Below are 14,911 nucleotides of genomic sequence, written 5' to 3' on the forward strand. Positions count from 1 at the left end.
TGTTTCCTCATAACTATGTTGGAACATAATATAATTACATGTATGTATATAAAAGAAAGGAGATGTGTTATATAAATAAAGGCAACAGAAGTATACCGCTGTTCGAAATTCATAAATCGATTGAGAAAAAAACTAATCTGGGTGACAAACTAAATCTGAGGGAAACGTATCAAATATAAGAGGAGAACTGCGACACAACAGAAACACAACATTCAAATGTAACACACACAGAAACGGACTATAACATAACAATGGCCATTTTCCTTACAATGGCACAACTATCAACAAGAGCCAAAATAACTCTGATGTAAGTAACAATATGTGACCGCACTGAGTTCAACAACAAGTAAAGCATAAAATGTGTAGTCGGCTATGAAAAAGGCTGATATGAAAAAATATAAAACAATGGAAATGAAACCATACTTCAAAATAATTTTTGTGACATAGCTTTTCCGTGTACAAACATATATTATGTACGTTATACCATTTTTTATGTATCTTCAACAAAATTACTCATATATATGCTGCAACGAACAAACAATCATATTTTCAAGCAAACTATTTTACCAATCAATCATGCATATTTTTTCGAAACAGGCGATTAAATTATAAATTTCTTCTGTTCAGTCTCATTTTTTTATTTTGGAAATATCAATTTGACGTAGCTAGGTACTTATACATTATATATCTGGTCATTGCGTTATTGTGCTATGATATTGTTTTGTATTCTTTCCTTTCCTTTTTGATATTGTGCCTTCTATCAATGCTATTTTGTGTATCTTAGAGTGATTTAAGATTATAACAAAACTGTCGTATCTCTATGTTTTACCTTTTTACCTATTTTGTCTGTTTGTTTGATTAGTACATTGATATAAAGGAATTTTACGCGACTGTCATACAAGTTAGAGGTTTGGATATCTATAAAACCAAGTGAAATTCAGCATTTTCTATAAGAAAATGTTTGTACCAAATCAGGAATATGATATTTATCATTTTATATGTTGTTAAGGTCTTGGTTTTGACTTTTTTGTTTAGAATTTCCCTCGCATTTTCCTTCGATATTTTCTATTTCGTATATGTCAAAAGTGAGAGATACGTATGTCATGCTTATATGTATAACGACAAAATTGAATACAATGAATCGAAGGAACTTTCAACTATCCCAAATCAATAAATATTTTTCTTACCTTTTTCAGGGTTAAAATTTTGTATTTGTTTTATTAATTTTTTTTCTTTTCACAATATTTTGTCTGTTTTTCTCTGGTATATTGCATTAAATAATCTCCGATGTACTTTCCGTATACGTCTTATGCCTTTCAAAGGTTATGAGCTGATGCACACTTGAATACCAATCGACTTCATAGCAGATTCCTATAAAAAAAAAAAACTAAATACATTTAAATACCCCGGAATATCGTCTACGGTCAGACTTTTTTGAAAATCAGAAATTGTCTAAAATTGAAGTCAAAAACACTCATCATTGATATGATATGATAAGGTAGACAGACATTTACTTATCATGGTTATTGCAGAGCCAATTAGTGTACGCAAATCTGTCGATGTATATATTTTTAACATTACAGCTGTAACAACAGAACCTCCAACCGGAAGCTTGGCGGGTAATTTAACAAGTACCTCTCCGGTAGTAGTCAGTATATCAGTCGTACTAATCCTGATTCTTATAGCGTTAGCTGTAGCACTTATATTTGTTTTACATCGCAGAAAACTTAAAATGTAAGTCATTTTCAAACTCTATAAATATTCAATATATACATAAACAGATTGTTAACGAAATTATAGACAAGAATGTAAACACGTAAATTATATGGGTTGTTAAGGTGACTCACCCCAGTAAGGACCTCCGGTATTTTATTATTTCCACATATTTTGTAGATGTTTTTATGCTGAATCCAAAACTGCAAAGCAAAAAGGATCACCAGGCTCGTTTCCCCCTTTTTCCAAAAAGATCCACCATTTTAACTATAACAGCTTGATCAAATTCAAAGATAAAGTGTCTATCAGTTATAATGTATTGCACAAACTTGGATGGATGGATATCAGAAAGGGAATATTCTACATGCACAAATAATTTAACTGCTACTTATAACAAATATATCTAATTTTTTAAATTATGCCCCACCTACGATAGAAGGGGCATTATGTTTTCTGCTCTGTGCGTCCGTGCGTCTGTTCGTCCGTCCGTTCGTCCGTTCGTCTGTCCTGCTTCAGGTTAACTTTTTGGTCGAGGTAGTTTTTGATGAAGTCCAATCAACCTGAAACTTAGTATGAATGTACCATATGATATGAACTTTCTAATTCCAATGCCACATTAGAGTTCTGATTACGATTTCACGGTCCTCTGAACATAGAAAATGATAATGCGAGTGGAGCATCTGTGTAATGGTGACACATTCTTGTTTTGATTATAAAAACTAATTTTGATAAAATAGTATCTTAATTTGTAAAAGAAAATCCATTAGCATGCCTTCATCTATCAGAGTGTGTTTATATTTCTTTTTAAAGTCCTGGTTTTGTTATCACGATACTTCCTTTTAAAGCTATTTAGGGAAATAATAAATTTGATATATTGCTCACAAGCAATAGAACTATATATAAATTTGTTCTAATGTAAGTAAACCCCCCTTTGATGAATTTGTTTCAGTCTTTAAAGTCCAGTATTGTCATTATCTTGTATAGTTATGGTCACAGCCGTACCGAATCTACTGTAACCACACAAACTGATTGTAGTGTATGCCCAGAACATGCAACTTAACATAGACTTTAGAATAAGTGACCTCAAAACTAATAACGATCCTTCTTTCGTCACAAACATTCCTTTTATCAAACCATCTGAAAAGAAAAAAGAACCGAAAACCAAGAAGGACAAATAGAAGGGAAGTAATTCCAATATTTTTTTTAAAAAGAAAAATGTAAACTAGTGTATGTTTATAAATGTCATTTTAATGTCATTTTTGCAGACCATTTTTTGACAAAAGCCGAAAAGATTCAGTATCAAAGAGCCCAGTCTGTGGTAAGTTTGTCAGAATATCGACTGATCGAATCTATGGTCAGTTTGCCTAGATATCTACAAATCTATTCTACAACACGTAGACTGAAATCTACTGATGTAGTCTATAATAAACTGGTCGCCATATCGGTTGATGCAGTATATAACAAGTAATCCGGGATAATGACTAATCCGTTGTATGGTGGGTAAGCAGGACTTTCGACTTGTCCAGTGTTTGCCCCATCGTTTTTTATATGGTAAGAAGACTGGAGTATCGATTGACCAAGTCTATGACCAGTAGATAGAATTATCGACTAATCCAGGATATCACGATGAGAAGACCGAAGTATCAAATGATCAAGTCTATGGCCGTTATATCGAATCATCGACTAATCCAGGGTATAGTAAGAAGACCTAAGTATCGAATGATACGATCTTTAGTAAGATAGCAGATATGTAGCAGCTGTTCCAGTCTATGGTAAGTGGCAGGGCCTACTTTCTATAGATCGGATCAGTCGACAGGCCGGTCTGTAGATCTGTAGCAGGGGTGTATATTGCTCCAATCGATATTAAGTATGCCAGAGTATCAACTGATCCAGTCTAGGTTAAGTATGCAACTGTGTTGCTTGATCTTGAAGTCTATGATTAATAGGCTTTAGCATCGACTGCTCTTGTATATGGTAAGTATGTCGGAGTATAAACTGATCCAGTCTAGGGTGAGCCAGTCTGTAGTAAAATGTCCGGGTATCGACTGATCCGATCTGTCGTAAATAGGAACGATTATCGACTAATCCTGTTTATGGATGGTGAGTAAGCAAGAGTATCAACTGATCCAATATTTGGTTAGTGGTTAGAAGGCAGATGTATCGACTGATCCAGTATTTAGTTAGTGTTTAGTAGGCAAAAGTATCGACTGATCCACTTTTTGGTTAGTGGTAGTAGGCAGAAGTATCGACGGATCCAGTATTTGGTAAATGGTAAGTAGGCAGAAGTATTGACTGACCCAGTATTTGGTTAGTAGTCAGAAGTATCGACTGATCCAGTATTTGGTTAGTAATTAGTAGGCAGAAGTATCGACTGATCCCGTATTTTGTTAGTGGTAAGTAGGCAAAAGTATCGACTGATCAAGTATTTGGTAAATGGTAAGTAGGCAGAAGTATTGACTGACCTAGTATTTGGTTAGTAGTCAGAAGTATCGACTGATTCAGTATTTGGTTAGTGGTTTGTAGGCATAAGTATCGACTGATCCCGTATTTTGTTAGTGGTAAGTAGGCAAAAGTATCGACTGATCAAGTATTTGGTTTGTGGTTAGTAGGCAGAAGTATCGACTGATCCAGAATTTTGTTAGTGGTTAGTAGGCAGAAGTATCGACTGATCCAGTATTTGGTTAGTGTTTAGTAGGCAGAACTATCGACTGATCCAGTATTTTGTTAGTAGTTATTTTGCAAAAGTATTGACTGATCCAGTATTTTGTTAATGGTAAGTAGGCAGAACTATCTGCTGGTCCAGTATTTAGTTAGTAGGCAAAAGTATCGACTGATCCAGTATTTGGTGAGGGGTTAGTAGGCAGAAGTATCGACTGATACAGTATTTGGTAAGTGGTTAGTAGGCAGAAGTATCGACTGATCCAGTATTTAGTTAGTGGTTAGTAGACAGAAGTATCGACTGATCCGGTATTTGGTTAGTCGTTAGTAGGCAGAAGTATCGACTGATCCAGAATTTTGTTAGTGGTTAGTAGGCAGAAGTATCGACTGATCCAGTATTTGGTTAGTGTTTAGTAGGCAGAACTATCGACTGATCCAGTATTTTGTTAGTAGTTATTTTGCAAAAGTATTGACTGATCCAGTATTTTGTTAATGGTAAGTAGGCAGAAGTATCTGCTGGTCCAGTATTTAGTTAGTAGGCAAAAGTATCGGCTGATCCAGTATTTGGTGAGTGGTTAGTAGGCAGAGGTATCGACTGATTCAGTATTTGGTAAGTGGTTAGTAGGCATCAGTATCGACTGATCCAGTATTTTATTAGTGTTAGTAAGCAGAAGTATCGACTGATACAGTATTTGGTAAGTGGTTAGTAGGCAGAAGTATCGACTGATCCAGTATTTAGTTAGTGGTTAGTAGACAGAAGTATCGACTGATCCGGTATTTGGTTAGTCGTTAGTAGGCAGAAGTATCAACTGATCCAGAATTTTGTTAGTGGTTAGTAGGCAGAAGTATCGACTGATCCAGTATTTGGTTAGTGTTTAGTAGGCAGAACTATCGACTGATCCAGTATTTTGTTAGTAGTTATTTTGCAAAAGTATTGACTGATCCAGTATTTTGTTAATGGTAAGTAGGCAGAAGTATCTGCTGGTCCAGTATTTAGTTAGTAGGCAAAAGTATCGAATGATCCAGTATTTGGTGAGTGGTTAGTAGGCAGAAGTATCGACTGATTCAGTATTTGGTAAGTGGTTAGTAGGCATCAGTATCGACTGATCCAGTATTTTATTAGTGTTAGTAAGCAGAAGTATCGACTGATACAGTATTTGGTAAGTGATTAGTAGGCAGAAGTATTGACTGATCCAGTATTTGGTTTATAATGATTTGTAGGCTGTAGTATCGACTGTTCCCATCTATTGTAAGTAGACTGGGGTATTGACTGAAATTATCTTTGGTGAGTAGGCCGTATTATTGACTTATACAGTCTTTGGTAAGTAGGAACTAGTATCAAATGATCCAATATATAGTCACAAGGCCGGCGAATCGACTGATCCAGTCTATGTTGTGATGGCCAGATTATTGACTGATTAAGTGTATTTGAAATATGTCGGATACTTGACTGATCAAATCAATGGTAAGTAGATTTAGGGTATCAACTAATCGGGTTTATGTTAAGTATGCTGGATTGTCGGCTGAACTATGTGATGATATATGGTCATGGTATACCAACTGATCTAGGCTATGTTGAATGGAATGAGGTATAGACTGATCCAGTCTTTATAGTTAAAAGGCAGGGTATCTACTAATGAAGCCTATATAGACAGGGTAATCGACATATCTTGTATATGGTAACTAGCTATATATAGGCTGGAGTATTGTAAAATAAATTGTCCAGTTTAAGTCGGAAGTATGTTTACTGGACATCAATTTGTAAAAATATGTTAAGACTAAACATTTTTTTTTATTTACTGTATGTATGATTAATTTAACGAGTTGTTTTTTATTTGCCTGACTTATACGTTCACGTTAAACTTCTTATTATATGAGCTATTGTATCATTTCATATGGACGCATAACTGGCAATTCATGATGACGCGTACTTGTTGAGACACCGGTTTTGATCGTATTGGAATATATACCATCCAACATTTAATAAACTTTGTTGCCTCAAAATAATACAAATAGGTCAAAGATTGTTCATTATTTTGTATGTAAATCAAAGAATTACTATTCTTGTATGGGGCCCTTCATAGATTGTTGATCGGTGTGAGCCAAGGCTCCGTGTTGAAGGACGTACATTGACCTATAATGGTTTACTTTTATTTTAAAATTGTTATTTGGATGGAGAGTTGTCTCATTGGCACTCACACCACATCTTCCTTTATCTAGCGATAGTTTAATTCATCAAATCCTGGTTTGATTTATGTAACTTCCAAAGAAATTATAACATAAAAATTAAAAATGAATTATAACCGTTGTGTAAACGTAAAGCTTGGTGATACTATGCACTTACTACATTTTTATTTTTATTTTCACAGTTGAACCGAACAATGATATTCCCGAATACCTAGACTTGGAACAGTCGAAAGAACCACCCAGTAAACTAAGTATTGCAAATGTCCTTTACAATAAAATGCAGACACTTCGAAGAACAAAGGAAACAAAAAACCAAAATGATTCTGAGTTACAGATTTATGACACGTGCGAAGATACCTCAGACTCTTTAGAATACAACAATCTTAACAAAACGGGAATTTCAAAAGGCAGTTTGAAAGGTATGATCACGGAGAAAGTTAACACCGTCAGTTCATCAATAAAAAGAATAAGAGAGAGTTTGAAATCAAAGGAAAATGTATCCGATAATAAAAAGGAAAAGTTAACTTCCATGAAATCCATGGGCAGAAGTCAACTTGGGACCTTGCCTGAGATTCCGTCAGATAAAACCGACAACAGCAGCCATGATGTTACATTAAGTGTTAAAAAACGTCGGTTTATTCAGCCAATCGGAGAATTTCCGTTAACCGCAAATACTGCGTACGGTGAAGTTCAAGATGAACCAGTTGAAACGCTCGAATATTTGAACAAACCTAAATTATTATCCAAAGAAAATGATTACCACGAATTCGAAAAAAAGGAAAATAGAATAGAAGAAAACATAGATTCTGAAAAGGAAACAGATTCTAAGGAGGACATTCCTCCAGTGTATGATGACATACACATATATGCTGATATTTAGCATAAATAAACAATAAATGTTGTTTAACACTACGCTAACTTCCAGTCGTTCCAATTACAATACGCTAAATCATTGAATAACTGTTATAACATATGATTGACAAATAAGAATGCATTGGAAATATATATATATGAAAAAAGCTAACTATTTATTATACATTGCTGTATTATTATCTATTTTTTTGTTACATGATTCTATGTTAATTGTCAATCAAAAGGCAACAATCGATAAACTTTGACATCAAAATCTACAAGTTAATAAGCAATCACAGAATGAATTTCTTTTTGTAGACCCTAATATAGAGGACATATGCTAGTATATATGCATACATTGGTTCAATTGATCTAATTACGTCAAATTATTTGATTATACAGTTATAAAATGCAGTATTTTTTTTTATATTGTCTTGATATCGAAATGGTCGAACTATATAACAACATTATAGACATCAGAAAGACCTCGACGAATTTCCTCTGAACAACTATTTCTTATTTGAGAATGTAATAAACAATACTCAACAGCCTAAAGCTGTAGGAATAAAAAATATTAAATCATTTTTTAATTTTTAATAGATGTTAAAAAAAAATGTTGATGTCTAACATGAACTATAACATTACGTATGAAAATAAGAATATACGGTAAGATTTTTCATGAGACAACCACCCGTTTCTGTAAGATCGTACTGGAAAATAATATACGGTATAGCCATCTATGATAGTCCCCACTATGACAAAACGTGAAGCACTTCGGAAGTGGAAACCAAAGACAAGATTTATACTCTAACAAGCAGCGACAAACAGCACTAGTGAATCGAATTTTCCTGGCTTATAGTAGGCAGATAACGTATACTTAGGTGTTTAACATATTTGTGAAATTGCATAAAAAAGAAATTATCATATATATAAGTTGAAAATGACCAGTAAGTTTGATCGTTGAATTTGAATAAGGAACGAAGAAGCTGATTAGATTGATAGAAAATAGGTTCAGCAATTGATTCTGCTTTACTCTTGTTAATCTAAAATCTTTCAGTAATATTCTATGACAACAACAGCCTGTATACTAGTACAAAGTACGATATAGCAGTGTACTTATTTGAAAAATGTTAAACTTTGTCGACAATTTTAAAAATCTTTGATATATATATTGACTTCCAAAACAACTTTGAAACAAAATAATACGTGTTTGTTTAATCTTAAGAGTGTTTCCCTCTGTCGTGTAAAAAAGTATAAAGAGTAGATATAGGTCAACCAATCGCCATTTGGAATTTGAGTCAACATTTGAGGAGTCTGATTTTTGTACTATATTTATGTATATTTATAGTTGTCCTTTACATATGAAAACAACATTACAGTATATTGAGCTCGAATAGGATTGGCTGGGTAAACGTACAAATTAAAAATCCATTCTTGGACCAACGAATGACATCATAGATATTAGAAGATGTCATATGAGTGCCAATGAAACAATTCTCCATCAAAGTCACAAAAACCATTATAGATCAAATATACACGACCTTCAACCTGGAACCTTGGCTCACATCGGACAGCAAGCTATAAAGGGTCCCAAAAATTACTTATATAAAACCATTCAAACGGGAAAATCAACGTACAGCGAGAAACACTTATGAACCACATCAACAAACGACAACTACTAAACATCAAATTCCGGACTTCGAACAAGTCCATAAAAAATATAGAGGGTTAAATCTGAAACAATTGTGTAACATCACAACATAAAAAGACACACTATAGAATATCAATTGAAATTACTTAACTCAATCAAAATACATATTAACACTAGTGAACATATAAATAAGGCTGTTAGTTTTCTCGTTTAAATTGTTTTACATTGTCATTGCTGTGACTTTTAAAGCTGACTATGAGGTAGGGGCATATTGAAGGCCGTGCGGTGACCTTTAGTTTTTAATTATTTCTGTGTCATTTTGTCTCTCTTGTGGAGAGGTGTCTCATTGGCAATCATACCATATCTTCTTTGTTATATTCACTAAACGAATTATTTAATCTATGATACAATGTAACTACAAAATCAATAAAATAAAGGCTGAATAAATAAAGGCAACAGTAGTATACCGCTGTGAGATGTAAAACAATATAAGGAAAATAAAAAAAAGGCAAATTAACAAAAACTTCCGATTTGTGAGTACTCGTAGTTACTGACCTCGGTTACTGACAGCTAATTAAAAGCCAAACACACTTAATATTAAAAAAATCATCCAGCAGTGACTGATGTTTGTGACATGTTTGTTTTAAATTAGTATATCTAGGCTTCCACAGACAAGTTCATTTGGAACTTAGTGCTCTCTTGATGTTGAATGTAAACTAAAGTATTGTCCAAGTTACATAATCTATCAAATTAAACATATATAAAAACAATCCTCTCAAAGCATGGTCAATACCGAACGTTTGTTTACATTATAGGACAATATTGACACTTTATTCATATTGACTTGTTGAAGAATATTTAGTAGCTTTAGAGTCAATATCGACACAAAATGTGCTTTTCCTATATTGCTAATATGTTTTGAAATATTTCTATATTTCAAATACCTTTGAGTTTTCTTATTTATCAAACACACAGAAAGACAAGATTGCAGGACGATATTTCATTACAATCACCACGGGTGTCATTCGGTTTATCGAGAGAAATGGTCGTGAAAGAATATCCAACGGCGGTCAAGTATTGAGAGACGATCGTGAAAGTTCTGGTAACGGATCGTGAAAGACATTTAATGTTCATTCTAGTTCAAAATCTTTGGAAAAATCGTTTAATTTTCAAAACGCGGAACAAATCCGAACAAAAAAAATATGTCTGTCAAAATGGTTTAACTTCCTCAACATAACTGTGAAAGAAGATAAAGAAAATATGAAGTACTTTTTGAAAAAACACAAAAGGCGCAATGCGTGTCTATGAAATTAATTATATATAACACGCTTTTTGTACCTATAATTGTCATATTTCAGAATATCATGACAATGTTCTGGTAACGGATCGTGAAAGACATTTAATGTTCATTCTAGTTCAAAATCTTTGGAAAAATCGTTTAATTTTCAAAACGCGGAACAAATCCGAACAAAAAAATATGTCTGTCAAAATGGTTTAACTTCCTCAACATAACTGTGAAAGAAGATAAAGAAAATATGAAGTACTTTTTGAAAAAACACAAAAGGCGCAATGCGTGTCTATGAAATTAATTATATATAACACGCTTTTTGTACCTATAATGGTCATATTTCAGAATATCATAATATATTTGAAATTAAATCTTTGGTGTATCTGATAGTACAGTAAAATTAAAGTATGTTCTTCCATTAAAAGCGTTAATTTGTTTACGAAAACATTGAATTTGTTGAATTTCCATCAAACTTGATCGTGAAAGATCAGGCAACGTATTATTTCGATCGTGAAAGAAAATGCGTGACCAGACTAAATACTAGTAATCAGAAATTAGTATTTCTCTTACCATTTGATAAATCTGCAAGTGGTTGAAGCCTGTAACTATTTTGAAAAGGATGAACATTAAAGCTATTTTCTTTTTTCATATTCAACACTTTACCTCGAAAGTTAAACTAGAGGCTCTAAAGAGCCTGTGTCGCTTACCTTGGTCTATGTAAATATGAAACAAAGGACGCATATGGATTCATGACAAAATTGTGTTTTGGTGATGGTGATGTGTTTGTACATCTTACTTTACTGAATTTTTGCTGCTTACAATTATGTCTATCTAAAATGAACTTGACCCTGTAGTTTCAGTGGAAAATGTTAGTAAAAATTTACAAATTTTAGGAAAATTGTTAAATTGACTATAAAGGACAATAACTACTTAGAGGATCAATTGATCATTTTGGTAATGTTGACTTATATTTAGGTCTTACTTTGCTGTACATTATTGGTGTTTATAGTTTATCTCTATCTATAATAATATTCAAGATAATAACAAAAAACAACAAAATTTCCTTAAAAAAAACAATTCAGGAGCAGCAACCTAACAGCAGGTTGTCCGTCCGATCCATCTGAAAATTTCAAGGCAGATAGATCTTCACCTGATAAACAATTTTATACCATGTCAGATTTGCTCTATATACTTTGGTTTTTGAGTAATAAGCCAAAAACTGCATTTTACCCCTATATATGTTCTATTTTTAGACATGGCGGCCGTATTGATTGGTTGGCCGGGTCACGCAACACTTTGTTTTAAACTAGATACCCCAATGATGATTGTGGTCAAGTTTGGTTTAATTTAGCCCAGTAGTTTCAGAGGAGAAGATTTTTGTAAAAGTTAACGATGACGACGACAACGACGCCAAGAAAAACTCACTAAGCCCTTTGGGCAAGGTGAGCTAAAAAAAAAAACAAACTAATAACGTGTCTAAATAAGTTTGAAAGATTCAGCTCTTTGAATCGGTCTAGTGCACTTCAGACAGACCGACACTAGTTAGCCAATAATATGGATATGCAACGTTTAAACCAAATGTTTTGTTATCAATCAAACAAAAAATTATAGCAAAAAAAGCACATGTCATTTGTAATTTTGAATTGAACGATAACCAACATTTTGTGCAACAGAACTTTTTAAGTTCTTTATAAACAACGCAGATAAGGATTGATTTAACTTAATACGACATACTATAGAATACCAAAGCGCAAATGCTGTAATGTCTTGTTTGCTTTACTTATGATAGTATATTTGTTGAACGTCTATAATACCAAGGGTTTTAATAGAAGTGTCAACTGCGCTTAAGATTGACAATGTTTAAAAAAAAAAAGTCTATGGTCAGATGAACCATGCCACACAGATCTCGTACACCAAATAAATGTATTCCGATCCTTACAGTGCCTTAGAAACTGACAATTGTAAAAGTTATGCTTGGCCAATTAATTCGGAACATAAGGTCAAAAGTATATGAACCCTGACCAACAGCCAGACATAGACATCTTACTACCATTTGATAAATCAAACACAATTGAAGTCATCATGGTCATATAAGAAACATGCAGACAGACATGTACACCATACACAAAACACCTTGTCGCTATAGCATACAGGTACTAAATGTATATATTCAAAAGGCCAAACAACATAAAACAAACATTGCCGAATGAGTTCAATGTAAGTTGAAACCTTGCACAAGTCGAAGATATAAACCTTACAATCATAACAACAGACAGTTATCCTGAAGCTTAACGAATCCTTGACCACTAAAATGAATCTCCATCCATGAAATGAGGCAAATGCAGGGTCAGGTGAATCATGTCTGGCGGACATTTAGTATAGGATCCAATATACAAAGGATGGGTATCCTATAACTCATGATAAGTCAGTACTTCACATGACAATGAAAAACTTCATCCTACAATCATCCAATTATTTTACAAACAACATGTTCACAAATGCCCAAATAATAATTTTAATGTATTTGCGCGTCTGTCGTACAACATTATAATCCTAGTACCTTTGATAACTATTTACGCCACTGGGTCGATGCCATTGCTGGTGGACGTTTCGTCCCTGAGGGTATCATCAGCCCAGTATCAAACACTTCGATATCAACATGAATATCAATAATGTTGTCATTCGATTCAAATTTCTTGTTTACAAACTTTGATTTTTTCGAAAAAACTAAGGATTACCATAGTCATATTTGGTAAAACTTTTTTTGAATTTTGGATCCTCCGTGCTCTTCAAAATTTTACTTGTTTGGCTTAAACCTATTGAGGATATAAACCTACCTAGCCTTTTCAATATCAATAACAAATATCAATTATCATATAATGGAAAAATAATGTGAACGTCTTCGTAGCATCAGATCTTTCACGATCCTTTTTCACGATCTTCAAAAATGCGGTACGTGATCTTTGACGATCCAAAAAATCAATTTTGTGCAGATAGTTCTTTATTTACCAAGTTTCAGATTATATTTATACAAAATAACTATGAAAACTGTTTAATCAATTCAAATACAATGCCCTTATTCTGATAAACGTAGTTTATCTAGTCCAATTTGTGAAAAAAATCGTGTTTGTTTACATTTGTTATGTCATTGAAATGTCGACAAGCAATCTGCCTTTTGTCGTTTTGTAATAACTATGTATTTTTGAAACTGGTTATTCTGACATACTGATTATAATGTTGAACCATTTTGACAGACAGTTTTATTTTGTGGTAAATGTGTCTGTGTAATTAATTAAATTAGAATATTTACTGAACTTTCATATGTCTTCTCGATTAAATATCTTTCACGGTCCGTTACAAGAACTTTCACGATCGTCTCTCAATACTTGACCGCCGTTGGATATTCTTTCACGATCATTTCTCTCGATAAACCGAATGACACCCGTGATCACTCTATGTTGGCAAATATTCTCTCTTGAATTGACATCTGTTTCAAATAATTATGTCAAAACATAACGCTGACTTATGTCAGAATCAATAACTACAATTCTAAAGAACTTTTTAATACATATACTAAAGATTAACAAAGAAGTGCTGTTGATATCGTGACTGTCTTCAGCACTATCTATATGACAGAAAATGTGACCTGAATTTTATCAGATTTGTATAGGTCTTTAGGAATGATACATGAAATGGGGTCATATCTGTAAGTTTGATTTAAGAAATTGCATGTTGTTATTGAAATATAATGGACAATGTAATCAACTTTTACAGTTATTGGAAATTGGAAACAGTAGTCACTTGTTGTTTTGATTTTAACCATAGCTACTTCAAAATATATTTAGAATAAATCATGAGTGAAGTAAAATCCATAGAACATAATATGTCAACGGTAGATACGCATGTAACATTATCAGACATATAATGTTTTAGGTATCAATTGTCATGTCGACCAACCCTGCCCTGGTCTGTTTGGGGTCCGTTTAAACCCGTCATGGTTTTTTCCTCTTGGTTTGGACAGCGGTAAAATTGTGCTCTCTCCTATAACGTGGAAAGAATATCTGAGATGCGAATTAAATAGTTATCAAAAGTACCAGGATTATAATTTAGTGCACCAGACGCGCGTTTTGTCTACACAAGACTAATCAGTGACGCTCATATCAAAATAGTTATAAAGCCAAAAAAGTACAAAGTTGAAGAGCATTGACGATCCAAAATTCCAAAAAGTTTTGATATTTCATTAAAGCAAAATTAAAACAGAAGATACGATTTTATCACGGTGGCGTAATATACCAAAGGGATATTCAAATTCACAAACAAAATAGTAATCATATGATAAATACGAAAAAATTACCAAAAGACATACAACGGTCCATTAAATAAACCTTAAGTCTGAGCAACATGAACCCCGCCAATAACTGGATGGAATCTCAGGTGCTTCGAAAGGGTACTTACACGGTGGGTATGGTTGTCCTGCGAGAGAACGTACCGTGCTGGTGATTCGGTCCTGACGGGTGCTGGTGATCAATAAAAAAATGTAAACAAAGACGAAAATTATGATT

At 33.4% G+C, this 14,911-nt stretch overlaps 1 protein-coding gene across 2 annotated transcripts in view; it reads left to right on the forward strand.

The window, feature by feature from the left end:
• The window catches only part of LOC134686347 (uncharacterized), a 45,904-nt gene extending 38,167 nt beyond the window's left edge, over nucleotides 1-7,737 (forward strand). For both annotated transcript variants that reach the window (XM_063546024.1, XM_063546022.1), the window contains exons 5-7: nucleotides 1,584-1,734; nucleotides 2,979-3,031; nucleotides 6,741-7,737. In XM_063546024.1, coding sequence (XP_063402094.1) covers nucleotides 1,584-1,734; nucleotides 2,979-3,031; nucleotides 6,741-7,438 — 902 coding nt within the window. In that variant the 3' untranslated portion in view covers nucleotides 7,439-7,737. The remainder of the gene's footprint in view (nucleotides 1-1,583; nucleotides 1,735-2,978; nucleotides 3,032-6,740) is intronic.
• Nucleotides 7,738-14,911: the final 7,174 nt, after the last annotated feature.

This window comes from Mytilus trossulus, chromosome 10, assembly GCF_036588685.1.
Source record: "Mytilus trossulus isolate FHL-02 chromosome 10, PNRI_Mtr1.1.1.hap1, whole genome shotgun sequence".
Classification (NCBI taxonomy): domain Eukaryota; kingdom Metazoa; phylum Mollusca; class Bivalvia; order Mytilida; family Mytilidae; genus Mytilus; species Mytilus trossulus.